General features: G+C 50.6%; 1 protein-coding gene across 2 annotated transcripts; it reads left to right on the forward strand.

Moving 5' to 3' along the window:
• The first annotated feature begins 2,692 nt into the window (after positions 1-2,692).
• On the forward strand, positions 2,693-26,059 carry cabp1a (calcium binding protein 1a). 2 transcript variants are annotated; one of them, XM_049005055.1, is made up of 8 exons: positions 2,693-2,947; positions 3,150-3,961; positions 23,520-23,550; positions 23,719-23,862; positions 24,341-24,450; positions 24,845-24,919; positions 25,000-25,072; positions 25,858-26,059. In XM_049005055.1, the coding sequence occupies exons 2-8, from the start codon at positions 3,338-3,340 to the stop codon at positions 25,881-25,883; spliced, it is 1,083 nt and encodes a 360-aa protein (XP_048861012.1). In that variant the 5' UTR covers positions 2,693-2,947; positions 3,150-3,337; the 3' UTR covers positions 25,884-26,059. The 2 variants fall into 2 exon arrangements, with proteins under 2 accessions (XP_048861012.1, XP_048861003.1); XM_049005046.1 differs by lacking the exon at positions 2,693-2,947 and having other exon boundaries at positions 2,960-3,961.
• The last annotated feature ends 422 nt before the right edge of the window (positions 26,060-26,481 follow it).

Here is a 26,481-nt window from a genome sequence, read left to right on the forward strand (position 1 = left end):
CAAAGACTTTGTCCAAAGGGCTTTCTGAACGGAAGCACCTCCTTCTCTCTGAGGTTAATCTGCAGCCCCAAAGCCACCAGATGTAAAAACAAATATACAGACATAGAGTAACGTCCCTACAGTAAGAGCAGATGTAACTAATGTATTCATGTACTTCTGGCATCTGAAATTATTCTTCATTCAAGGCATTAGATGTCAGCATATTATTTGTTACATCAGTACCAAATATGCTTAACACTACCAAAGAGCCAAAGAGAACAGGTAAAGGCAGGGGACGGCCTGGGGAAGGCACTATTCCAGCATAAGGCATACACTCACTACAGGCAATGAAAAGATACCGCCAGCAGGAGGGGAAGCTGGAGTATGCAGGAGAAACTTGTTTATACATAGGGGGACACCCCTCTCCATACAGAGAGCCCGGGCCTCGGCGAGACCGCATACATAGGGGGACACCCCTCTCCATACAGAGAGCCCGGGCCTCGGCGAGACCGCGTACATAGGGGGACACCCCTCTCCATACAGAGAGCCCGGGCCTCGGCGAGACCGCGTACATAGGGGGACACCCCTCTCCATACACAGAGCCCGGGCCTCGGCGAGACCGCGTACATAGGGGGACACCCCTCTCCATACACAGAGCCTGGGCCTCGGCGAGACCGCGTACATAGGGGGACACCCCTCTCCATACAGAGAGCCAGGGCCTCGGCGAGACCGCGTACATAGGGGGACACCCCTCTCCATACAGAGAGCCCGGGCCTCGGCGAGACCGCGTACATAGGGGGACACCCCTCTCCATACAGAGAGCCCGGGCCTCGGCGAGACCGCGTACATAGTGGGACACCCCTCTCCATACAGAGAGCCCGGGCCTCGGCGAGACCGCGTACATAGTGGGACACCCCTCTCCATACAGAGAGCCCGGGCCTTGGCGAGACCGCGTACATACGGGGACAACCCCTCTCCATACAGAGAGCCCGGGCCTCGGTGAGACCACATACATAGGGGGACGCCCCTCTCCATATACAGAGTCCGGACCTCGGCAAGACCACGTCACGACACACACAGCCAGCATGCAAAGACCAGATACAACAGGAAATGCCTTTGGAAGTAAAGAGACTCAAAAGAAACTCATCATGGTACAGAGGTCTCATTATTATATATAAATAAATATAGTATGCAAAATACAGCAGCAGTCGAAATATTGGAAACGCCAAGCCACCTACAAAGGAGAGTGATAGTGTCGCATCACATGACCAGGTTACCTGACCTAAAAGCCCAATAAGTGCTCAAAATATACAGCTTTGGAAAAAAAGTAAGAGACTGCTCTATATTTTTGAAACAATCAGCATTTGTAAATCCTGGTTTAATCCTGGTTCTGCTGGCAGAAGGCTATGCTGAGCAGCAGGTTGCTTCCAGGTTCAAACTTTCTAAGCCAGCAGTACATAAGAATAAGGTGAAGCTGGAGACAATGGGAACGACCAGAAAACAGCCAGATAGAGGACAGAAGTGACTTTATAATGGCTGAGATGACGGTTAACTTATCCGACAGTTTCTCATGAATCGTAAGATGACATCAAGTGACCTTCAAAAGGAATGGGAAACATTAAGTGCAGATGTGACGTGCACTGCTAGGACAGTTCGTAACAGGCTCCTAGAAGCAGGACTGATGTCCCATGGAGCAAGGAAGAAGCCCTTCATTAATGAGAAACAGAGAAGAACCAGGGTGGAGTTTGCAAAAAATATATATTATTCACTGACAAAAAAACGTAAATTGAGAAATGAGTGAAACAAAAAAATTTGCTGTCGTCTATTTTTTTTTCCAGAGCTGTATGTGGGACCTGCCTCCGGTCAGCTGGAGAAGAAGCCCAGGAGGCCACCAAGGAACTGCCACAGCGGAGCCGGTTGGGTCCGCCAGTCCCTGAAGCAACTGGGGGTTAAGGGCTTTGATCAAGAGCCCAGTGGTGGGATCACTCTGACGACCATGGGATCTGAACCAGCAACCTTCTGAATCCCAACCCATAGAGCTGCCCCCTGTCTGCCAAATTATCCCCCCCCCCCTTTTATGTGCAATTCTTTTTCAGACAGTGCATAATCCCATATACAGTATGTTATTGTATAAACTTGATGTCTTTATAATTATCTAAATTGTAGAGGATAGTACAAATAATCCTTTATATGGGCAGGTGTGTCCAAACCTTGACCAGTCATGGCCTGTCCTGTCCACTGGAGTATTGAATGGGAAGCAGCACACGCACAGGGTTACATGTCTGTGCATCTTCTGACCACCCATGTGCTCTTCCTTCCTTCCCACATGTTAGGACCGAATGCTGCTTCAGTCCCATGAAAGCGTTATGTCGCGAATGCGACTTATGGAGCTTATAGTCTGCCGACTGAGACAGACCTGCTCGGAGAACTGGCTCACCAGTGCACTTTGGCTACGATCACAGATTATACCTGGTTTTTATTAAAGCAGGTTCATTCTCTCTTTTTTCAATAATGTTGACCTTGGAACCCCGGGTTTTGGTTCTTCTCCTCCATTGTAACCTGGCTTTCTTTCTTCCACTCTTCCCTTTTCCCCCTGGGTTGCTGCAAACTGCTTTCAAGTACCTTGGAGGAACTCCCTGGTGAAAGGTGCTATTTTCCATTGCAATATGTCCCTGTGCTCCAACCCCTAGCTACACTCACACCTGCACATATGTATGTGTACTTCTAACAGCAGAGCAATATGCAGTATGCGAAATCTATAGAATCCCAATGTATGTGTGGAAACGGCCAATTGTCCGTTGATTTTCATTTTCTCTAATCATTAAGGGACAGCTAGCAGACAGCCCTAATATCAGCGTCGCTACGCGTCCTTGCGATCCGGACGGTGGGGTTTCCATCTAAACGCTTTTACATGAGCCGCCCTGTGAATCCACATTAAATCTGATGGGGGGTCTGAAGAAACCACAAGGTAAAGAGCTGAATCTGCGGTATTTTCTGACCAGTCGTTAAATTTTACGGCACACGGGTCCATATGATCGAAGTCCCAACCTGTTTGCGGTGACGGTATATAAACTCGGACGCGGTGATGCTCTCGGCTTTGTGTCCCCCGCACAGCCCCGTTAAGAAGCCGCACAGACGCTGATATTCTCGGCTTTGTGTCCTCCGCACAGACACGAAGCATCAGCGCAGCCAGCAAGCGAGATACTACCGTAACTCCACACCGCTTCTCTGGGGAAGCGCACATGTGCAACCCGCCGTAACCATGCGCCGTGTGGGCTTCGCCACCCCGCTGTAGCCGCACCGGAGCGGCACATGGGCAGGGCGGCACCGCAAGACCTACGGCTGCACCGACCGAACAATGAGCTCCACTCTCCCGAAAAGTGAATCTACAACCTCACTGCTGAAACCCTCCGCGGCCACTCGGAGGTCAGCGAGGCGCCCGGAGCACGCTGGAAACGGCCGCCGGAGCCAGAACCGGCCCGGAGCTCCGGAGAGTCGCGGCGTCGCGGAGGAGACGTGTTGGCCGGCCGGGTGCGACGCCAGCGCCCGTAGACCCCTGTGCCACCCGCGGTTAGTCAGTGACGGGGACAGTGGGACGAGGCGAGGAAGTAAGAGCCAGTCTCAGCATCCGCACGATCAGTTCGCTCCCACGGACAGCCGGGAAGAGCTGCCGGTCAAGCAGGATGTTGGTCGGGCAGGGAGAGGACGCAACAAGCGTCCGCAGCGCCAGCATCGGCAAACTGTCCAGGAGGACCCGCTCCCAGCCTGTCAGCACAGTATCCCCTCGCCGGCCCTCCCCAAGCGCCCCGGCTCGGCCCTCAGCGGCGCCTCGGAGCCCGCCGTCAGCACGCCATCTCCCACTTCGTCCTCGCCGCTGCCCGCGTCTTCCAGCCGCTCCTCCGGCCGCTCGGGCAGGTCCAGCGCCGCGTCCTCCACGTCTGATTCCAGCCTGCACCCGATACTCAGCTCAGTATTCGGCCAGGTAAGACAGCGGAGATGACAGCAGCCACTTCACCTCCGGACCCTAAACACCTGTAATTTTAAAGTGCGGTCACTTTCAAAGTGCAGCGGGTCACCCCGGACCTCGGGGCCGCCCGAGGACGAGAGCAGGATAGGGCTCATCTTATTATAAGACTGATTTAGTCCGCGGAGGAAGAAATCCGTTTTTTTCTCCAGAGTTTTATATGTGACAGACCCCGCTCTGAGATTCCTGTTAAAATCTTAAGTAATTAAATCCTGGATTATTTCATTCAGTCTGTATGTCTGTGATCAGATTTATTCCGGAACCGGGTCGCTTCTCTAAACTCGCCCAACTGAAAATTAAACCAAGAAGTGTGTGTAACCACGGCATTGCATTTTCAAAATGCATTTGCTGTGCTTTCAATTTTCTTTTCTTTTTTACAACCGATAACTTATAATTCATACAATGATTATAAAACGTTAAGTAAAGTGTTATATTTGTATTCATGGATCCCGGAACATCAAATCCATCCACCTGTGAAAGATATTATTGCTGCGGATCTCCAGAATGTCAGATTCTTTTAGTGTTTAACGGCTGTTCATTACCCCAAAGAAAAGTAATTTTCTTTGAAAAGCACTTCAATAATCGCAATGCGTCTTTAACTGATTAAATTCAGTGATAATTCATTTTAATTAACATTCTGCCTTGCATTATGTACAACTAAAACTCGAATACCAGATGGATTTGGAAATAACTTATGAGGGAAAAAAATCAAATACTAGTCAGAGAAACAACCATCCAGTTTATTCCCTGGGGTATATAAATAAAACAATCTCTGTATGAAAACGACTAAACGACTCTGTTTTTAAATAATCCATTGCCGCCTTCTTGTAATAAGTGGCAATGGCATGAAGTGGCTCCCAGCCCCGGTAAACCCTCTCTGGCGCTGCGCTCCGAAATGCCTCCGGGGTCATATAACGAAAAACTACTGCTTGTTTTATCTAATATTAGAGCCGAATTGTGCGGGACAGCACATCTGTATCTGGGAATCAGAATGCGCTAGTGGTTCCAGAGACGTTGGTTATAATAATTAACCCAGATTGTGTAACGGATAACCAACCATGTATTACGGATAACTAGCAGTGTGTGACAGATAACCATCCGTGAATTGCAGTTAACCTGCAATATGTAACTAGCTGTGTATTATTGAAAACCAGCCATTTATTACAGATAGCCTGCCGAATGAACGGATAGCCGGCTGTATAGTACAGATAATCGGCCGTGTCTCACGGGTGATCTTCAGTGTGCTGCAGATAACCAGCTGTGTATGTTCACTTAGCTTTTACTGTCCCCCAGCACTGGACATAAATCTAAATAATGTGCAAGACTTTTGCAGAGATGAAAAGCGGCAATTTTTTTATATCTTTCACTTGGAGTGTCATCTATTATGGACCAAGCAGATTTTCCCACTCTTGCAAACTGTCTGCACGGGTCTGTAGTCGGTTCTGTGTGTAGAGCATCTTGGCTGTGGCCCACCTGTGTGAAGGTGTTCGCGTTGAACAGGCCTTCGTGGAGGTGTCTGTCCGCGTTGAACAGGCCTGCGTGGAGGTGTCTGTCCGCGTTGAACAGGCCTGCGTGGAGGTGTCTGTCCGCGTTGAACAGGCCTGCGTGGAGGTGTCTGTCCGCGTTGAACAGGCCTGCGTGGAGGTGTCTGTCCGCGTTGAACAGGCCTGCGTGGAGGTGTCTGTCCGCGTTGAACAGGCCCCAGGGGCTTTGCTGTAGGGTGACTGACCTGAACCTCTTCTGTTACATGCTGCTGCATTTCATTTAGTTTATTTTTTACAACATTTTGAAATAAGTATTCTGCTTTAAAGACTTTCAAGCATTAATAATAATTTAACACTTTAGATTATGCATTCATAGAACATTCATAAGCAGCGTGTAAGTATATATCATGATAATATATCTTAATAGCTTTAATATAAATTAATAACAAACAGATTAAACTGTATAATGTATATTCATGTATGTTAAAGCTGTTACGGTATGTTAAAATGTTAAGATATACTCACATGATGCTTATGAATGTTGCATGAATGTTTTATGAAGGTACAGTTAATATAAAGTATTACCTAATATAACAAGACAAAAACCATTTATCATGCAGTAGGTGGGCAGGCACTGCAGAGGCAGAGTCGGCCCAGTGGTACTGAGATGCTAAATCTGCCTATAGAACTGCTTATTCCAGAAGCCAGCTTCACACGCAGTCTTCAGATGGTGGCACCAGCAAAGCTGAGAGCTCCCTGCATGGACTGTAACACTGGCAGGTGTAGTTTAAGGTGCAGGAGCAAGGCAGACTTAACATGATACGGGCAGAAATGTTTCCCTCTGTATGAGTGGATGAAAATGTTTCATCACTTTGGATATTGTAAGGATATTGATGTTAATATGCTAGTTTAGCTGAATGAGTCAGTTGTGACCAGCCAAACAGCTGCACGGCCCCCTCCTGGCTGCCTGTGGACCTGCAGCCCTGAGCATCTCCTAAGTCCCCTTCCCTCAGACTGACATAACACTGTGAGACAGTCGTACAGCATAGACTTTCTATTTCTGGAAACCATTGCTGATGAAACTGCAGGCGAGCTCCCCCCCCCCCCCCCCCCTCATGGATGGATCCTGTTTAACTCTCACAGCCGACTCGGTGCTTGAGAATCAACTGCATTCCCGCAACGCAGAGAAAGACGACATGACCTGCAGAAGTGCTCTGCATCGCCACGCAGTCTGAACGCTGCTCGAGGGGCTCAACACAGCCATTGTTGAGTGAAAGATGCTGTGAATCTTTGCGTGTCTCTTAATGTCAGACAGAACAAGGCATTTCTTGGTTGTTTTCCATCCATGGATCCCAAGCATCTGGAGATGGATCAGAAGGCAATGGCGCATGGATAGGCATTGCTGCAGAGAGAACTTGTTTGCTTAGTTATTGAGGGACATCGATGGCGGCCTACAAAAATATGCGGCAAATCGCATCCAGTGTTTGTTCAAACTAGGATGCAGCATTTCTCTTTAACCTGTGACATGTTTATGATTCTTATTCAGTCTGGCCAGCAGATCGATTTTCATTTGCCACAGAATAAAAAATGATGTAATGCTATTCTGCTAATAAGTATTGGCAAGTTTCAATAATAATAATAGAAACTTTATTGATCCTCGTGGGGAAATTCTCTTTTTGCCTCCCCCCAACTTGACCTCTGTTGACGAAAACAAACTGCCTGTGATGGGCAGACACCTGTTGTGGCGCCCAGGGAGCTGGGGGTTAAGGGCCTTGGCGGCGCCCAGGGAGCTGGCTGTTAAGGGCCTTGGCGGCGCCCAGGGATCTGGCAGTTAAGGGCCTTGGGGCGCCCAGGGAGCTGGGGGTTAAGGGCCTTGGCGGCGCCCAGGGAGCTGGGGGTTAAGGGCCTTGGCGGCGCCCAGGGAGCTGGCTGTTAAGGGCCTTGGCGGCGCCCAGGGATCTGGCAGTTAAGGGCCTTGGGGCGCCCAGGGAGCTGGGGGTTAAGGGCCTTGGCGGCGCCCAGGGAGCTGGGGGTTAAGGGCCTTGGCGGCGCCCAGGGAGCTGGGGGTTAAGGGCCTTGGCGGCGCCCAGGGAGCTGGGGGTTAAGGGCCTTGGCGGCGCCCAGGGAGCTGGGGGTTAAGGGCCTTGCTCAAGGGCTCACAGATGTGCTGAGGCTGGGCTTGAACCAGTGACCACCTGATCACCAGCACAAACAAGTATATCAGTCATTGATGGAATTCTCCAATGCAGGAATATGGAGATGCAAGCAAAAAAAAAAAAATCGTTAATTCATTTGCATATTAAGATACAAAGTCCAATCCACTCAATTTTTGCTCCACTACTTCTATCTCCTTTCCCTGCACTTTTGAGTAACTTCTAAGTTAGTGTCGGAGCTTGTGGTCAACCAGTCAGCCTCTTCCTGTAGATCCTGGTCAATTGAAAAGTAATTAGTCTGGAGTTGAGACTAAAGCTTCCAGAACTGCCTTCAAGGAACTACAATTGGCTTGAGTATATGACAAAACTTCCTGGATCCTAACAAAGGTTCAGGTTCCTGGAAAAAAGTGCCTTTTATTGGCCAAGAATGTTAACTATACTTGTAATTTTGCCTTTGTGGGTATGTCCCAGTATAACATATAACCTGCAGGACAGCTTCATGACAATCTGCAAGTATGTGCACATGAAATTTCACATAGACAATCTAAGCGTTAACCCATATGTGACATTGTGATTCAAACCTGCAATCTTTCAATTACAAGTGCATTTCCTTAACCATTAAGCCACCAGTGCCCACAGTGGGAGATGGGATAAAAAGATCTTTGAGGTGTGTGTGTGTGTGTGTGTGTGTGTGTGTGTGTGTGTGTGTGTGTGTGTGTGTGTGTGTGTGTGTGTGTGTGTGTGTTTCTATCTGTGTTTGAGGCCATTCAGTTGTCATATTGGGATCAGTTGGAAAAGATTTATAGCACCAGATTTATTAACCATACCCACCAAGTGGGTGGAGTGTCCCGGGCCATGAGGAAACGGACGGGACTGGCAGGAGAACGAGGCAGAGCACCGAGTGACAGAACATTGTGGGTGCCAACCTACCTTCCTTGTTATGGCAGAACAGCGTGTGAGAGAGGGCACTATAAAGGGCAGCCAGTGACTGAGCTGCAATAACCATTAACGGATGCGTTCTTGCTGTGTTTATGTAAACATGGCGTCTGTCCGAACCCGGAGTGCCATGTGAATTTAAATCGGGGGCAGAAAGTGGACGCTGTCCCAGTGGGCAGTCCAGTGCGGTGACAAAACAAAGGACATGAATACACTTTAACGGCAATCAAACAGACTGACACCTGGAGAGGCCAGCTTGTAAGATCAGAGCCATGCTATGCTCAGGGTGCCTTTGGTTCCAACACAAACATGGAATAAAAGACACTCTTATTTTAAACATATTCATTTGAATTGGGCCTTTAGTTCAGCGCCCCCTGCAGGAGTGGTTGCATACTGCAGCGGTTTTGTAAAATTCGTAGAGACAGATTTTATATAGTATCATTTTCATCTCCTGTAAATATTTACATATGATTCATATGCTCAAAAATGTTTTTTACTTTTCTGTGATGCTGTGTTTTAACTTCACATTAATAATGGCAGTAATTTTGAGTTGTCTTGTACAGCGTGTCAGTTAATCTTGCATGAATATATGTATTACTTATGTATTGAATTTACATGAGATCTAACAGTGTTTTTAATGTGTCCACAAACGCCAGCTCCCTTTAGAATGAAGTTTTTTATTCCGGTAGAAACAGTTGCCTGGTCCGAGAAGGGCAGCCTTTGGTGGCTGATGTGAGACAGCAGAGTTAATATCAGCTGAGGCTTAAAGGAAAGAATTACTGCAAGCAGCCTTGCTGTGATGATGCCTTATGAACCAATGATGGAATTACACCGTATTAATATACTTCCCCCCTGTGAATTGTTCTGCATGACTCTGGCCCACTGTCTTATTTGTTTATCGCCATGTATGTCTTTCTCCTTAGGTGCCAGTCTTCTCCTGCTTTCCTCGTGTCGATATTGCAGGATATTTTGGGTCATGCACCCCCGTCACGGTCTTTTCTCAGCTCCTTTCATGTATCACTTTGCTCCACGTGAATGAATGAACAAGTGCTTTCAGTGCTCCTCGCACCCAGGCACCAGCGTGAGGCGCTGTGCGCCCTACCATCAGCCCAGGGCATTGGTCGATTGAAGGGTACAATCGTCCAGTAACTAGCGACTGGTCCCGATGGTGTAAAAGCTGCATAGAAGGTAACACTGCGGCAGATTCACCGTCAAGTATAGTGTGGGGAAAATGCATTTAAACTGAAGAGCAAAGCAGAGAGGATATTCTAAAGCCCCAGTGTGGTCTCCATCCATCCTGTAAGTGCTCCGGGAGACTCAGTCTCAAAATATAAGTCTTGACTTTATTTTGACCTTTTTCATGTGTCTCCAATATACATGTTGAGGTTGTTTACTCACGTAGAGCTTAACACTTTGAAAAGAATTCTCCCTGGTCTCTCCATAGCACAGTCGCTACAGAAACTATGGTGGCAGCGCTTTCTAAATATAGGCCTTCCCGAGGAAAGCATGGAGAAGCGAACGCCTAGCAGCCGCTGCTCTCGTTGAAGTCGCTGCCGCTTGAAGGCCTCTGGCTGCTGGGGTGAATGCCAGCTGTGGAAATATCTAAATGCTGAAAGAGTGAAGCCAAAGTCAGAGGAGGTGCCTACAGAGAGCCAATGTGCCAGACAGCAGTGGCAGGACTAAAAGCCGGCACTAGGGGGCGCTCACACGCAGCTCTCTGTGTTTCCTGGACCCTGACACAGATGCCCCCTTTCGAGGACCTCTGGTGTAGGGTGGTTATGCCACATGTGTTCAGGTGGCCCGCCCATGGTGGCCCTGCCCCCCCTCGAGGCCGCTAGCGAGTGGTGAAGTGCCTGCTGACGGGGGAGGGGGCTTATGTAAGACAGGCGAGGCGCGAGGTGGCGAGGGAGGTGGGTAAGGCAGGGGGGCGCGCTGTTCTGCTTCCTGCGGATCTTCTGATGGTTTCTTTTGTCAGAAGATGCTGGGACAGGTTGTGTAACGGTGAGTCTCTATGAACACGCTCTCCACATCTCTCGTTATCTGCCCAGATCACCCTGTGTCTGCCCCTGTGTCTGTGTGCAGCGCTGCCACAAGGTGACCTTGCCGTCGCCTCTTCGGGAGAGGGAGGGAGTGGGAGCGAGTGAGGAGGAATGATATGGAGATGCAAAGAAGGTGGAGGAGGGATTGGGAGCGTGAGGAATAATGGGGAGGCAGGACAGAGTGAGGGGGATAGAGAATGAACACGAGAAGTCTTCTTTATGGCTGCACTGCCAGTGAGCTCGGTCTGCTCCCTCTGCTTTGTACTCACAACCTGGAAATCACATTTAAAGTAACACTAGTGGGAAAAACAGACTGAAGTCTCTAAGATTTAGGGAGCTGGAACAGGAGGAACATACCAGAGTGGCAGGCCTGCGCTTACTGCTGACACCCCCCCTTTGCAGTCCAAGGTAGGCCTGCGCTTACTGCAGACGCCCTCCCTTTGCAGTCCAAGGTAGGCCTGCGCTTACTGCAGACGCCCTCCCTCTGCTGCCCACGGCGGTCCTGCGCTTACTGCAGACGCCCTCCCTCTGCTGCCCACGGCGGTCCTGCGCTTACTGCAGACGCCCTCCCTCTGCTGCCCACGGCGGTCCTGCGCTTACTGCAGACGCCCTCCCTCTGCTGCCCACGGCGGTCCTGCGCTTACTGCAGACGCCCTCCCTCTGCTGCCCACGGCGGTCCTGCGCTTACTGCAGACGCCCTCCCTCTGCTGCCCACGGCGGTCCTGCGCTTACTGCAGACGCCCTCCCTCTGCTGCCCACGGCGGTCCTGCGCTTACTGCAGACGCCCTCCCTCTGCTGCCCACGGCGGTCCTGCGCTTACTGCAGACGCCCTCCCTCTGCTGCCCACGGCGGTCCTGCGCTTACTGCAGACGCCCTCCCTCTGCTGCCCACGGCGGTCCTGCGCTTACTGCAGACGCCCTCCCTCTGCTGCCCACGGCGGTCCTGCGCTTACTGCAGACGCCCTCCCTCTGCTGCCCGGGGCGGTCCTGCGCTTACTGCAGACGCCCTCCCTCTGCTGCCCGGGGCGGTCCTGCGCTTACTGCAGACGCCCTCCCTCTGCTGCCCGGGGCGGTCCTGCGCTTACTGCAGACGCCCTCCCTCTGCTGCCCGGGGCGGTCCTGCGCTTACTGCAGACGCCCTCCCTCTGCTGCCCGGGGCGGTCCTGCGCTTACTGCAGACGCCCTCCCTCTGCTGCCCGGGGCGGTCCTGCGCTTACTGCAGACGCCTTCCCTCCGCTGCCCGGGGCGGTCCTGCGCTTACTGCAGACGCCCTCCCTCTGCTGCCCACGGCGGTCCTGCGCTTACTGCAGACGCCCTCCCTCTGCTGCCCACGGCGGTCCTGCGCTTACTGCAGACGCCCTCCCTCTGCTGCCCGGGGCGGTCCTGCGCTTACTGCAGACGCCCTCCCTCTGCTGCCCGGGGCGGTCCTGCGCTTACTGCAGACGCCCTCCCTCTGCTGCCCGGGGCGGTCCTGCGCTTACTGCAGACGCCTTCCCTCTGCTGCCCGGGGCGGTCCTGCGCTTACTGCAGACGCCCTCCCTCCGCTGCCCACGGCGGTCCTGCACTTACTGCATACACTCTCCTTCTGGTTCTAGTTAAATGGTCACTGGAGATGATCACTGGCTACTAGCTATACGGTCACTACGGAGATGATCACTGGTTACTAAGTAAACAGTCACTGTGGAGATTATCACTGGTTACTAAGTAAACAGTCACTGTGGAGATTATCACTGGTTACTAGCTATGCAGTCACTGTGGAGATGATCCACTGCAAAGCTGAGGGGACTCCGGATGATAGGAAGTTATTCCTCGTCGTTGTTATGGACGCCTCTGGTGACCCGTGGGAGCCATACGTGATGGTGATTTATCTACCTCTCCTGTAGTGAACTCCTGTAGGTCCTGTCCTTCAGTGGAAGTTTTCTTCCTATGTCACCAAAAACCAGGTGGCATGTTTCCTTGTAACGGTTTTTGAAACTTTGTGTGTTTTGCCAGTGGTCAGGGTTTGTGTGTGTGTGTTTTAGGGTGCCTCTCTTTCTGAATGAGCAGGTATACACATTAGATAATGAGCGGTAGCACGCGTGCACCTGCCTGTGTAATCCTGTGTGTGTGTGATCCTGTGTGTGTGTGATCCTGTGTGTGTGTGTGTAATCCTGTGTGTGTGTAATCCTGTGTGTGTGTGTGTGTGTGTGATCCTGTGTGTGTGTGTGATCCTGTGTGTGTCCACGCGCACAGCCATGACTGTGCTCCCGTCTCCCTCTGTAATGAGGCTAAAGCTTGTCTGCTCTTGTCCTCCGTTGCCTTTTCCCTGGACTCCCTCCCTTTTTCCCTGTGATGGAGAGGCACCACCAGCACACAGCCTTGCCTTTCATTTTACTTTTCCCTTTTTACTTCTCTGTTTCACCAAACTGGCATTTTGCATCCTGCTCATTGTCCTTTCTGGTTGGTGCTTGTCCCGCTGCCCTCTCTTAGAGTGGGCTGCACTCGACACTGAGGTACCGTCCCTGGTTCCTGTTTGGCCACGGGCATTTGCCTGCTAAATTCTGGTCCATTCTATGATGAATTGCATCCACATCCAGCAAGAATCACTTCATTCTCGGTTAACCATCATCAAGATGGTTAACCAGTGCTGTTTTTAATTAATAGTTTTTAATTTATAATTTTTTTTGTAAATATGACTATCCAAATATGAATTATATGATTTTTCCCCATCCATCCATCCATCCATCCATCCACTCATCCGTGCAAGGCATGGCTTCAGGGGACGCTGCCGCAAAGGGGCTCCCCTGAGCCACAGTGGAAGCTCCTCGATGACGTTCAGGTGAGACGGCTGAGCAGGAGTCGGCCTCTGCCTCAGGGCAGAGTGCAGCTCGTGTCCCCATTCCCAGGTTGAGCTTTGTCACGGAGAGCAGCGCACTGTCACAGGAGACCTTTCAGCAGTGTGAAAGTCACACGAATAGCTTTCAGCTTGCCACCAAAAACCCTGTGTTTGTGTGAGCTTGTTTCTCTAAATTGCCTCTGCTTGGTAAGCGTGTACCCTGTGCCGGCTTGACACCTTGTTGAGTCTGTCTCCAGCACTGTGCTTCCTGGAATAGGCGCCAGGCTCACGTCTGACCCCCATTCATACCATCTGGACGTATATTTCCTACAGCAGTGGTGCAGCCGCTTACTGCCGCCAGGGACTCTGCAGCTCCTGTCTAAATCTGCGTCTGTACAGTCAAGTTGTGTGGCTATTACCCCTTTAAGGGGACGTTTCATATGTCCTCATGGTGCATCCATTCCCCTATCCTCTGTACACTAACTGGACTTCGGGGAGAGCAGTCTCCTCTGGAACTGTGGAATGAACACCACCAACCATCCGCATTTATATCATGCCTTTGTTTATGCACCTTTCCTTTAAACTGGCTGCACATCCACGTGCAGGTAATGTTCAGGTACCTCTTACCTGTGACTTGCCTCTGCCTCCCTTCAGCAACGTCTAACTGAGATGAAGCAGTGCTTTGCTGTGTAAGGGCCTGCACACATATCCGGAAGGGTGCAAGTTCAAGTCCCATGGCCAACTCCAAGTAATCTCACCACTATTAGGTCCATTACTGAGGCCCTGAACCTGAACTGCTGCAGGGCTGCTGGCTGACCCGGCTCTCTACTCCTCAGCCGTACGTCGCTTTGGACCAAATGTTCTGCTAAATAAATGTTCGTGTGTAAGTGGGAGAGCAGGTGTCTGCAGATGGGGGGGGGGGGGGTAGCAAGGAATAAAAACATCACCCTTCTACTCTCTGATTAAAATAAGTTTATTGAATGCAGAATTTGCATTTTATTTCAATGGCTAAGAGCAGTGAGTTTTTTCTTTTTGCTACCTGTCAGCGCAAACAACCTTCTTGCTTAGATTTACTTTTGGATTTCAGAGTATCGAGGCCTAATAACATTTCCATTTAACTTCAGTCTTCACAGTTCTATGATCTAGCAATATTTACATGTTTTTTTTCATGTTAATGAAGCCTTTTCAAATCTGAATTTGAAAAGTGCTCTCAGCTGTCCAACCACATGATGATAACAGTGCAGAAAAAGCAAAATTAGAAAAAGCAATGAACACCTGCTGGTTTCTGCAGCCTGAGGGTTTGTTGTGTTTTTAGTGTTTGATGTATTTCTGGAGTTGTTTGTTTGTTCCCTTTCATTCTGAAGGACAGTTGGGCAGATAAATGGACACCTGTGCCGATTGTGGGGGTCCTCTGGGCCTCAGTATACATGAAGAGTCATTTAGATCTTTAGATCATTTACATCAGAATACTGCCAGATCCTTCATGATGTTGAGATACGTACTGCCCCTCTGTACAGAATACTCCCAGATCCTTCATGATGTTGAGATACGTACTGCCCCTCTGTACAGAATACTGCCGGATCCTTGATGATGTTGAGATACGTACTGTCTCTCTGTACAGAATACTCCCAGATCCTTGATGATGTGTTGAGATACATACTGCCCCTCTGTACAGAATACTGCCGGATCCTTGATGATGTTGAGATCCGTACTGCCCCTCTGTACAGAATACTGCCGGATCCTTGATGATGTTGAGATACGTACTGCCCCTCTGTACAGAATACTGCTGGATCCTTGATGATGTTGAGATGCGTACTGCCCCTCTGTACAGAATACTGCCGGATCCTTGATGATGTTGAGATGCGTACTGCCCCTCTGTACTGAATACTGCCGGATCCTTGATGATGTTGAGATACGTACTGCCCCTCTGTACAGAATACTGCCGGATCCTTGATGATGTTGAGATGCGTACTGCCCCTCTGTACTGAATACTGCCGGATCCTTGATGATGTTGAGATACATACTGCCCCTCTGTACAGAATACTGCCGGATCCTTGATGATGTTGAGATACATACTGCCCCTCTGTACAGAATACTGCCGGATCCTTGATGATGTTGAGATACGTATTGCCCCTCTGTACAGAATACTCCCAGATCCTTGATGTGTTGAGAGATGTACTGCCCCCCTGTACAGAATACTGCCGGATCCTTGATGTTGAGATACGTACTGCCCCCTGTTCAGAATACTCCCAGATCCTTCATGATGTTGAGATGCGTACTGCCCCTCTGTACTGAATACTCCCAGATCCTTCATGATGTTGAGATGCGTACTGCCCCTCTGTACTGAATACTCCCAGATCCTTGATGTGTTGAGAGACGTACTGCCCCCTGTACCATCATAACACCCCCATAATGTTGACCCTTCATTTGATGGCAAAGCCAAAAAGTTCCACTTGCATAACTTCTAACCATAACACTCATTACCAAAACGAAGTGGTGAAGCAGTTTGACAGATTCCGAGATCTTGCATGTCTTATCTGCTTTGAAATTTCCTCACAAACCTTCCAAAGGTCCATCTGTATGTAGATTCTGTCTGTGTAAATGGACATTTGCTCCCCATCTTTTGTTGTTCTTCAGCTGTTGGCATTTCTTAATTGCAGCAGTGAGGGATATTCTTCTTTGTTTCTCTGTCCACCACTTTCCTTCGAAGTTTGCATGTTCTAGGAATGTGCAAACATGGCAAACTGCGTGTATGAGTGTGGGTCCACGTGTTGACCTAACCCAGGGGTGGCCAATCATATCCAAAAATGCCCGCTGTGTGTGCAGGTTTTCGCTGCAACTCCCCAGTTAGGTTACTGTTTTCAGAACTGATTGTCCTCACACCTGGGTTTGAACAACCAACCTAAAGGTTATCCCAAAAACCTGCATATGCACTGGCCACTGTGGATAAGATTGGCCACCCCTGACCTAACCACATGAAGATGCACTCAGTAATTGGAAATTCACTGGCACCACGAGTGGCAAAACAACAGATGGAGCGCCACTCCTGATAGAGGAGTGTGTGAGGGATGATGCCAGCTTGAGTCTGGCTCCTGGAGTGTTCTGTCCTGGTGCCAGTCTAGTGGTGCTGACTCTGCTGTCAGCAGGCTAGTGAGCCAGTGTAAAATCCCACTGTCCCATTGCTGTACAGCACTGGTGATCTGCGTTACTGTTACACTAACATACCGCTAGTGACCTGCTTTACGGTCACTGTGTCAGTGTTTTGATGATCTGCGTTACTGTTACACTAACATACCGCTGGTGACCTGCTTTACGGTCACTGTGTCAGTGTTTTGATGATCTGCGTTACTGTTACACTAACATACCGCTGGTGACCTGCTTTACGGTCACTGTGTCAGTGTTTTGATGATCTGCGTTACTGTTACACTAACATACCGCTGGTGACCTGCTTTACGGTCACTGTGTCAGTGTTTTGATGATCTGCGTTACTGTTACACTAACATACCGCTGGTGACCTGCTTTACGGTCACTGTGTCAGTGTTTTGATGATCTGCGTTACTGTTACACTAACATACCGCTGGTGACCTGCTTTACGGTCACTGTGTCAGTGTTTTGATGATCTGCGTTACTGTTACACTAACATGCCGCTGGTGACCTGCTTTACGGTCACTGTGTCAGTGTTTTGATGATCTGCGTTACTGTTACACTAACACGCCACTGGTGACCTGCTTTATGGTCACTGTGTCAGTGTTTTGATGATCTGCATTACTGTTACACTAACATACCGCTGGTGACCTGCTTTACGGTCACTGTGTCAGTGTTTTGATGATCTGCATTACTGTTACACTAACACGCCACTGGTGACCTGCTTTATGGTCACTGTCAGCGTTTTGATGATCAGTGTGATGATCTCACTCTCCAGTTCTCCTGTACTCTCTCTAAGCTGTGTATTCACAGGGAATCGCTTTGCAGTGTTGATTAAATCTCCACAGTGTTTATCCTGGAGGCTGTCCATCTGTCATCTTTCCCTGCAGGCCTCGGAGATGCTGCGTTCACTGTCACCACCAGGCTCCTCACTTTCTCTCTTCGCCTGTGAGAAGTGCAGGCAGCTGACCAGGGTGAACTTTGACCTTGGGGGATGATCTGCAGGGTCTCCGTTTTTGTCTGCGGGGCTGCAGTCCATCAAGCTCTTTCTGAGAATCATGCTAATCTGTCCAGACACTCACATTTATCCTTTGTTTCAATAATAAGAGCTCAGCCTCAGGTTTGACTGATTTCTGGCAGGTAGCTGCAGGAGGCTCTGCGAGTAGCACAGTTGTGTTTGGGGGCTAGAATCCTGCCAGTGATCTGTGAGTGTGCGTGTGGGGACTGCACGTCCGCTCCGGGTGTCCCCTGCTTTGTGCCGCATGACCTGGGGCTGGGATGGATTGTTGGGTGGATAGATGGATACTGGCAGGATTGATGTCATGTTACCTTCAGGGTGTGCAGGAGCTGCTTTCCTGGTTGGTTGTGGACGTTTCAGAGCTGCAGGCTGCCGCTGCTGGATCTGCTCAGAGCAGCTGGTGTCTCTCTCTCTGAGGCTGGAGGGTATGAGCCAGTTACCGAGCCCCCCTGGTGAGTTACACACTGCCCATAGTGCACAGGACAGCTCACAGTTATGTAGGTAATGAAGCAAGTGTGTCTGCTGACATCTGTGAGATCAAGAACAGACACATAGACAGACACACGCACACACACACAGACACGCACACACACACGCACGCACAGACCCACCCACGCACACACACACACACACCCACACAGACACACCCACACAGACACACGCACGCACACACAGACACACACGCACACACAGACACACACGCACACACAGACACACACGTACACACAGACCCACCCACGCACACACACACACAGACACACACCCACGCACACACACACACGCACGTGTTGTGAGAAAAGCTGAGGGATGGATGGATAGAGGGGAGTGCTAAAGTTTAAGGGGTTATGGTTTAAGGGTGTGTGCATGTCTGTGTGTGTGTGGATTATGTTTATATTACATTGTGGGGGCCAAATGTTCCCCACTATGTAATTTTTAAGGTCCTCACAGAGATCTGTGACTGCAATCAAAAAACTAAAAATTCCAAAAGTCTCATATTGTGTTTGGTTACTTATGGTTAAAGTTAGGGCTGGGTTAAGGTCGTCATTGTTGGGATTAGAGTTTTCCCCATAGAAATGAATGGATAGTCCCCACAAAGATATAATTACAAAACTGTGTGTGTGTGTGTGTGTGTGTGTGTGTGTGTGTGTGTGTGTGTGTGTGTGTGTGTGTGTGTGTGTGTGTGTGTGAGAGAGAGAGAGAGAGAGAGTGCAGCCATGTCTGTCTGTCAATCTGTGTCATTCTGTCTTACCTCTGTGTGCAGTGGATCAGGGTGCAGCTTTGAGGCACAAGAGATTGGGTTGGAGGTCTGGGGCACTGGGGGTAATATTTCGGGTGACAGGGGATGCAGAGCAGAGGGCTTTTGGGGGCGGTGAGCTGCTATGAACACATCACTCTGCAGACAAATCAGGATCAATCACTTTGGCAGTCAGCTATCTGTACTAGTCACCGTCACTAGTGCTACTTAAACCACCAGTGACCTTGCAAATGAATAAACTAAACTGGTATCATCAAATAAAAGTTGAAACAGGAGAGCACTCAGGCCCGGCTGTCTCACAGAGGTCACCTCATGATAAGGTTCTGCTCCTTTTAGAGATACTCTCTGCCCCTCGCTGGGGAGATGCCTCTCTGCCCCTCGCTGGGGAGATGCCTCTCTGCCCCTCGCTGGGGAGATGCCTCTCTGCCCCTCGCTGGGGAGATGCCTCTCTGCCCCTCGCTGGGGAGATGCCTCTCTGCCCCTCGCTGGGGAGATTCCTCTCTGCCCCTCGCTGGGGAGATGCCTCTCTGCCCCCATCTGGGGAGATGCCTCTCTGCCCCCATCTGGGGAGATGCCTCTCTGCCCCCATCTGGGGAGATGCCTCTCTGCCCCAATCTGGGGAGATGCCTCTCTGCCCCAATCTGGGGAGATGCCTCTCTGCCCCAATCTGGGGAGATGCCTCTCTGCCCCTCGCTGGGGAGATGCCTCTCTGCCCCTCGCTGGGGAGATGCCTCTCTGCCCCCATCTGGGGAGATGCCTCTCTGCCCCCATCTGGGGAGATGCCTCTCTGCCCCCATCTGGGGAGATGCCTCTCTGCCCCCATCTGGGGAGATGCCTCTCTGCCCCCATCTGGGGAGATGCCTCTCTGCCCCAATCTGGGGAGATTCCTCTCTGCTCCTCGCTGGGGAGATTCCTCTCTGCCCCTCGCTGGGGAGATGCCTCTCTGCCCCTCGCTGGGGAGATTCCTCTCTGCCCCTCGCTGGGGAGATGCCTCTCTGCCCCTCGCTGGGGAGATGCCTCTCTGCCCCTCGCTGGGGAGATGCCTCTCTGCCCCTCGCTGGGGAGATTCCTCTCTGCCCCTCGCTGGGGAGATTCCTCTCTGCCCCCATCTGGGGAGATTCCTCTCTGCCCCCATCTGGGGAGATTCCTCTCTGCCCCTCGCTGGGGAGATGCCTCTCTGCCCCCATCTGGGGAGATGCCTCTCTGCCCCTCGCTGGGGAGTCATTTTTACTGGTCATTAAGCCCTTCACATGATTTATTGTGGTACTCTTCAAACAACACTTAAAAGACCCGCCACTGGCGGCCAGTGCACCAACTTCAGGTCAGGATGTGATAGCCTCCCCCTCCTATGAAGGTCACCTGCTGTTAGGGAGATGGCAGCGAACACACGTGTGTGTCTTGTACGACTCTTCTCTGTTGCTACGGTGATCGGCCGTGGCCTCCCTTGGCATCAGCCGTGCCCTTTGCCACGCTCGGCTGCTCAGCGACCGCTCACCCCCCTTTTGGCACTGAATGATGGTTACGCTGCCAGTGGGGGGGTGCTAAGTTTTAAAGAGAGAGAAAGGAGAAGTGAGTGGGGGAGGGGCACACAGAGCGGGGTGGTGGGCGTGTACAAAGCAGGACATTTGTGTGCATGCATTAATAGGGAACACACCCAACTTTCCATTAATTCATCATAACTGTTTACCAGGTAGCTTGTGCAGAATGACACTACAGACCTGTACACTGTCAAGAACTCTGTAAACACGCGCACGCACGCACACACGCGCGCACACGCACACACGCGCACGCACACACGCGCGCACACGCACACACGCGCACGCACACACGCACGCACACACGCGCGCACACGCACACACGCGCACGCACACACGCACGCGCGCACACACACACACACACACACACACACACACACACACACACACACAGCTGTTTGTATTCATACCTTTGTGTGGACTGTCCATTCATTTCTATGGGAAAAACCATAATCTCAGTAATTACAACCTTCACCCTTACCCAGCCCTACCCTTAACCATGAGTAACACGCAAGATAGAAGACATGGCATTTTTCTTTTTTTTATTGCAGTCACACATCTTTATAATATTGAGTTTCCCCTTGTGGGGACCAAAAAACATCAAAATAATAATAGGTTTTTATCACACTGTGCAGACATTTGGTCCCCACAATGTAATGTATGCCTGACCCACACACACACTCACACAAAGAACAACCTCAGTGAAGATCAATGACCTTGCATTTCCAAATACTCAGGCAGGACTGCCACCCTGTCTGTTCTGTGACGTTCATTTTTAATCTTTAGTGATGGTTTCAGTATATATTATGAACAGAGTTGGGTAATTCAGGTCCAGAGAGTAAAAGTCCAGACCGTGATTTTGTTTCAGCCAACCAGTTGAGTACTCTGTGACTGTGACTCTTTATGCTCTACTGGTTGGTTGAAACAGAATCTTGGTCTGGACTTTTACTCTCTGGACCTGAATTACTCAACTCTGATTAGGAAGCAGCGGGTCCCTGTTCCAGTGCTGCGTCGCGGAAAAAGGCGAAGAAGTGTTCTGTTTCGATTTGCAGCTGATTGTTTATTGCTGGACTGTTTACATGCTCACCTTCCGGGAGAGCTGCAGTCCTGTTGTGACGTTCTGGAGGAATGATGGGGCTGGCAAGTGCGGCGCTCACTATCGGCGCGTTCGCTCAGCCGCTGCCGGCACTGCGCTCGCTATCGGCGCGTTCGCTCAGCCGCTGCCGGCACTGCCGCTCGCTATCCGCGCGTTCGCTCAGCCGCTGCCGGCACTGCCGCTCGCTATCCGCGCGTTCGCTCAGCCGCTGCCGGCACTGCCGCTCGCTATCCGCGCGTTCGCTCAGCCGCTGCCGGCACTGCCGCTCGCTATCCGCGCGTTAGCTCAGCAGCTGCTGGCACTGCTAATCACTTCTGCAATTCCGATGCTAACAGCTTGTTATTGGATTAGTGTAGCAGCGATCCAAACAAAACGGCACCTTTTATTTTGGTGACTCACCAGTTCTAAATGGAACACGCACGCGAAAGCGAGGCCCCTGGCAAGGGAGCCAGGAGCACATAGGAAAAGACCAGGAATACACAAGTGTTGCTATCTTAACAATGTGAGGAAGTCACAGACAGCTTGAGCTTATTATATTCTGACTAATTAGCCAAAGAGAAGAATATATGGTGTTTAGTAATGCCTGTTTGCCAGCAACACCTGGAACTCTCCATATTAACAAGACAGTAACAGGCAGGGACGGATTACGGACCGTGCCAGCGGGGCCGCTGCCCAGGGGCCCTTGGGGTGTAGGGGGCCCGTGGGGCCCCTAGCCCAAAACAATTTGCAACGCTTATCAACAATGTATTTTCGTTTGTCTATTTTAGAGGGCCTACATTCTTTGATCCTCTGCCTACAAGGGCCCCTGACCCTTTAGGGAGGGCGTTTGGCTGCCAAGGGCCCTTGAATTGTGGTGGTGGTGGTGGTGGTGGGGGGGCCGGGCCCTCGCAAACGTTTTGCCCAGGGGCCCACACAACCCATAATCCGGCCCTGGTAACAGGATGTCAGTGGGAACGGTCACTAGTGCTTTGTATCCTGATTCTCCTGCCAGTGTCAGCGTCTTTCTAACAATCTACTTAAATCTAAATCGGAAAAATGGAGAAGGAATAGACTGCATTTTTAATCTGATACTAGTGCTTTAATTGATGAGACATGGATGGTTTCCCTCATGCCCAGTTTGTTCCACTTCCCTGCTGTGATGATTAGTCTGTGTTTTTGCTCGGCCTTTGAGCGCGCCCAGGAAACTCCCAGACGCGGAGCTTCTCCAGTCTTTTCAGTGCCCAGCAACTCTGTGCAGCATCCTTGCAGAACTTCTACTCTGGCTCTTCGGTTGACTGGGAGGCATAACAGAAGGAACATCCTCCAGGGCTGCTGCTGCGAGTCCTATAGCCCCCCCACCCGGGCACCCCAAGATCGGCTGATGGTTAGCATAACATAGCCTGCTGAGAGCTTCAGAGGAAGAAAATAAAAACCCATGAATCAGTTTGGCCCTCAACTCAGGGGCAGGAGCGGGCAAATGCTATGCAGGAGACAGGACCAGGTGCTGCGTGGCTGCAGCGTGGGTGCTGCGTGGCTGCAGCGTGGCTGCTGCGTGGGTGCTGCGTGGCTGCCCTGTGGCCCTGGCGGAGTCCGTCTCTGTTGGCCTGATGTTAGTGCAGGCCTCCTGTTTACCCTCCCTGCTGCTGGTAGCCCTAGGAGCATCTGGCCTCTGTCTCTCCCCTGGCCGCTCTCAGCCATCTCCTTTTACAGCCTGCTGTCCCGGGGGGCGGGAGGGGGGATGACTGCTGGAATGTCACCCTGGCCTGTTCTGGAAACTGACAATACCACACAAAACCTGCCAGCAGTGTTTTCTCTGGATTATGCTTTTGCTAAATTTAAGTGCAATTAAAGCCACTATATACTGCTGCTCTCTGCCACTGTCTCTGTCGATTTTCTTGGATTCATGCGGCACAATGGGACAGAATTCATACTGCAAAGAGGTACTAAGCAGATGAGTGTAATAATCTGTAAGCTGTCTGCAGGGGGCGCCATAGCTCCACGTGTAATAGACACTGACTGAAATTTCACAGGTGACAGTTCATTCGTCTTTTATTCTTTTACAGGACAGGGAACTCAGACCGGAGGAGATCGATGGTAAGTCGCTGAGATGCTGTCTGTCTCCATGCCTGTTGAAGGATATTTCAAATGGATGGATGGATAGATATAGTAGTCGTAAAAGGTTTGTGCCTAAAGATGTCCCACAGCTGGTCTTGCCAGCAGTGGACCCCAGTAATAGGGAGACACTGCCTTCCTTTTGTGCAGAGCTCCGAGAAGCTTTTAAGGAATTCGACAAGGACAAAGATGGCTTCATTGGCTGCAAAGACCTGGGCAACTGCATGAGGACCATGGGCTACATGCCCACTGAGATGGAGCTAATTGAGCTGAGCCAGCAGATCAACATGAACCGTGAGTGCTGACATCCAGGCTGCAGCCAGGCCTGACCGCCCAACTCCCATGATACACCAAGGTGTTACGTCCAGGCTGTAGGGCCACAGCTGGGCCTGACTGCTCTGCTCCCCCGGGATACATCATGGCGTGACGTCCAGGCCGCAGGGCAGCAGCCAGGCCTGACCGCTCACCTCCCATGATACACCAAGGTGTGACGTCCAGGCTGCAGGGCAGCAGCTGGGCTTGACCGCCCAGCTCCCCTGGATACGCCAAGGTGTGACGTCCAGGCCGCGGGACAGCAGCCCGGCCTGACCATCGAACTTCCATGATACGCCAAGGTGTGACATCCAGGCTGCGGGGCAACAGCCAGGCTTGACTGCCCAGACCTCCCAGGCCGCAGGGCACTGTGTGCTGAAGTGTAGCAGCTGGCTGTTTATCTGCTGTGTCTCCCCACACACCCAAACCTCTTTCTGTTTCCCACCATGCACTTCTGCAGTGGGTGGCCATGTGGATTTCGAGGACTTTGTGGAACTGATGGGGCCCAAACTCTTGGCAGAAACGGCAGATATGATTGGTGTGAAGGAGCTGAGGGATGCATTCAGAGAGGTGAGCATTGAAGGCGCTCTAGCTCTCTGGGCTGATCCTGCTGTGGGTTTTTGTCCACTTGGCTTTGCTCCTTGCACTAAATCAACTAAATCATACACAGTTACATATACTTGTCATTTGTGCCAGAAAAAACTATGTTAAATGTAATCAATAAGAAAACTAAAAACAGCACTTAGAAATGTCGGTAGTTATCAGGTAGATATTAAGGTTTTCCACTCATTTTTGTGCACTTGGGAGAGCGCGATCAGACACTCCCTGGGCCTTGTTCAGGTGAACTCATTCTCTTGACCCTGAGGTTTGAACCCATAACCTTCAAATCACAGGCATAACGTCCTAACTGCTATCTCTGTATGCCCAGTCGTCCTTCAACCTCTCCTGTCTCATCCTCTTCTAGTTTGACACAAACGGCGATGGTGAGATCAGTACTGCTGAGCTCAGGGAGGCCATGAGGAAGCTGCTGGGACAGCAGGTGAGATGAGAGCAGTGAGCTCTGGTCCTCCAGCCTACCTGCCCATCACCCAGCTCTGAAATCTGTCCCCCCCTTGGCAGGTTGGTCACAGAGATCTTGAGGACATCTTGCGGGACATTGATCTGAACGGGGATGGCCACGTAGACTTTGAAGGTGAGACTCAGTGGCTGTTCTACTCTGCAGCACGTGTTTGCAGTTGTGCTGTTCATCTTTGCACATTGTGACAAAGAGCATTCTGCTCTAGGGTGAGACAGGAGGGAAGTCCTAACAGCACACTTCTCCTGGGGTCTCAATGACCCTATCTGAGAAAGACGGATTCATGAATTTCCAAAGATTACTAACCTTTGTGGGCAGAGTGGGGGCTCTGAGGCTAAGGATCTGTGCCAGCAATTGGAAGGTTGTTGGTTCAAATCCTGGGAGTGCCAGGAGTGATCCTACTGAATTGGGCCCTTGAGCAAGGCCCGTAACGTGCAATAACTTTGTCTTGGGTATTGCATTAATCTACAATTTTACAGCGCATATTTAGGGGTTGGTGGTAAGATTGGCACTTCAGCCAGCAGGAAAAAGGGTTTATATCTGTTTGTCTGTTTGCGCTCGGGATTCAAACACATAACCTTCTGCAGAGGCACGGACCACTGACCTGCAGAAGCATTCTGCTATGTTTCCATGTTGTTTGCAGAAAAGCAGCCATAGCTGTCAAGGAGCTCCATGCAGAGGGCTTTATTTAATTTAATTTAATTTTATTTTATGCAGTCATTTGCTTATGTTCTTTATGCTGTTTCTTGAAATGACTCCAGTGTCTTTCTGCCAGTGATCTGTATGTGGAAACTTCTGACCACAGGTCAGCTGTCTTACTCACAGCAGCGCCCGTTAGCTCACTAAGCCGCCATCATTCACAGCTGCTTCACCCCGTCTGTAAAATGCCTCTCTCCCCCCAGAGTTTGTGCGGATGATGTCTCGCTGATGGGGGCCATAAATCAGCGGCAGAAATCCGTACCAGCATGGCGTGTGGCCCCCAGCTGTGCCAGAGAAATGCCAGACCAGCGATCGCCGACTGCGCTGTCCTACCTGAACAAACTGGAAACTTACATACTGCCCTCCAGCCTCCAAGCTATGATCTGGGGGGACCACAACTCCCATCCCCCCCCCCCCCCCCCCCCCCCCAGCCATTCCTACAGCGTCACCCCATCTTCACAAGATCAACAACTGGAGCAGTGTCCTGATGCAGGGACACCAGGCGGGCAGACAAACAGACGTTTTCAGCACTTTCACCCAAACCCTGACCCCACTCCCATGTGTCTTTGCACTTACTCTGTTTGAAAATGAGATTATTGTAGCCCATTTTATAGTCGGTGTCATTTCTGTCTATTTATTTCTGTGTATTTGTGTATCTGCCTGTGTGTTTTGTGCAAGATGTGACCGGGTCCCACACAAAAGTTAATTGTAAAGGGCCCAGTTAGAAAAGTGTAGCTCAATTTTTATAGAAAAGAGAACAATGTTTGTATGACATTCTGTATATTTTATTTGCAATCATTCAGTTCATTTATTACTCAAAGACAACC

This window comes from Brienomyrus brachyistius, chromosome 2 (assembly GCF_023856365.1).
Source record: "Brienomyrus brachyistius isolate T26 chromosome 2, BBRACH_0.4, whole genome shotgun sequence".
NCBI lineage: Eukaryota > Metazoa > Chordata > Actinopteri > Osteoglossiformes > Mormyridae > Brienomyrus > Brienomyrus brachyistius.

Coding starts and splice junctions, on each gene's coding strand:
- cabp1a (XM_049005055.1), top strand. CDS start 3,338: ATGAGCTCCACTCTCCCGAAAAGTGAATCTACAACCTCACTGCTGAAA. Junction 24,451..24,844: donor TGAGGGATGCATTCAGAGAG/GTGAGCATTGAA, acceptor ATCCTCTTCTAG/TTTGACACAAACGGCGATGG. Junction 25,073..25,857: donor TGGCCACGTAGACTTTGAAG/GTGAGACTCAGT, acceptor CTCTCCCCCCAG/AGTTTGTGCGGATGATGTCT.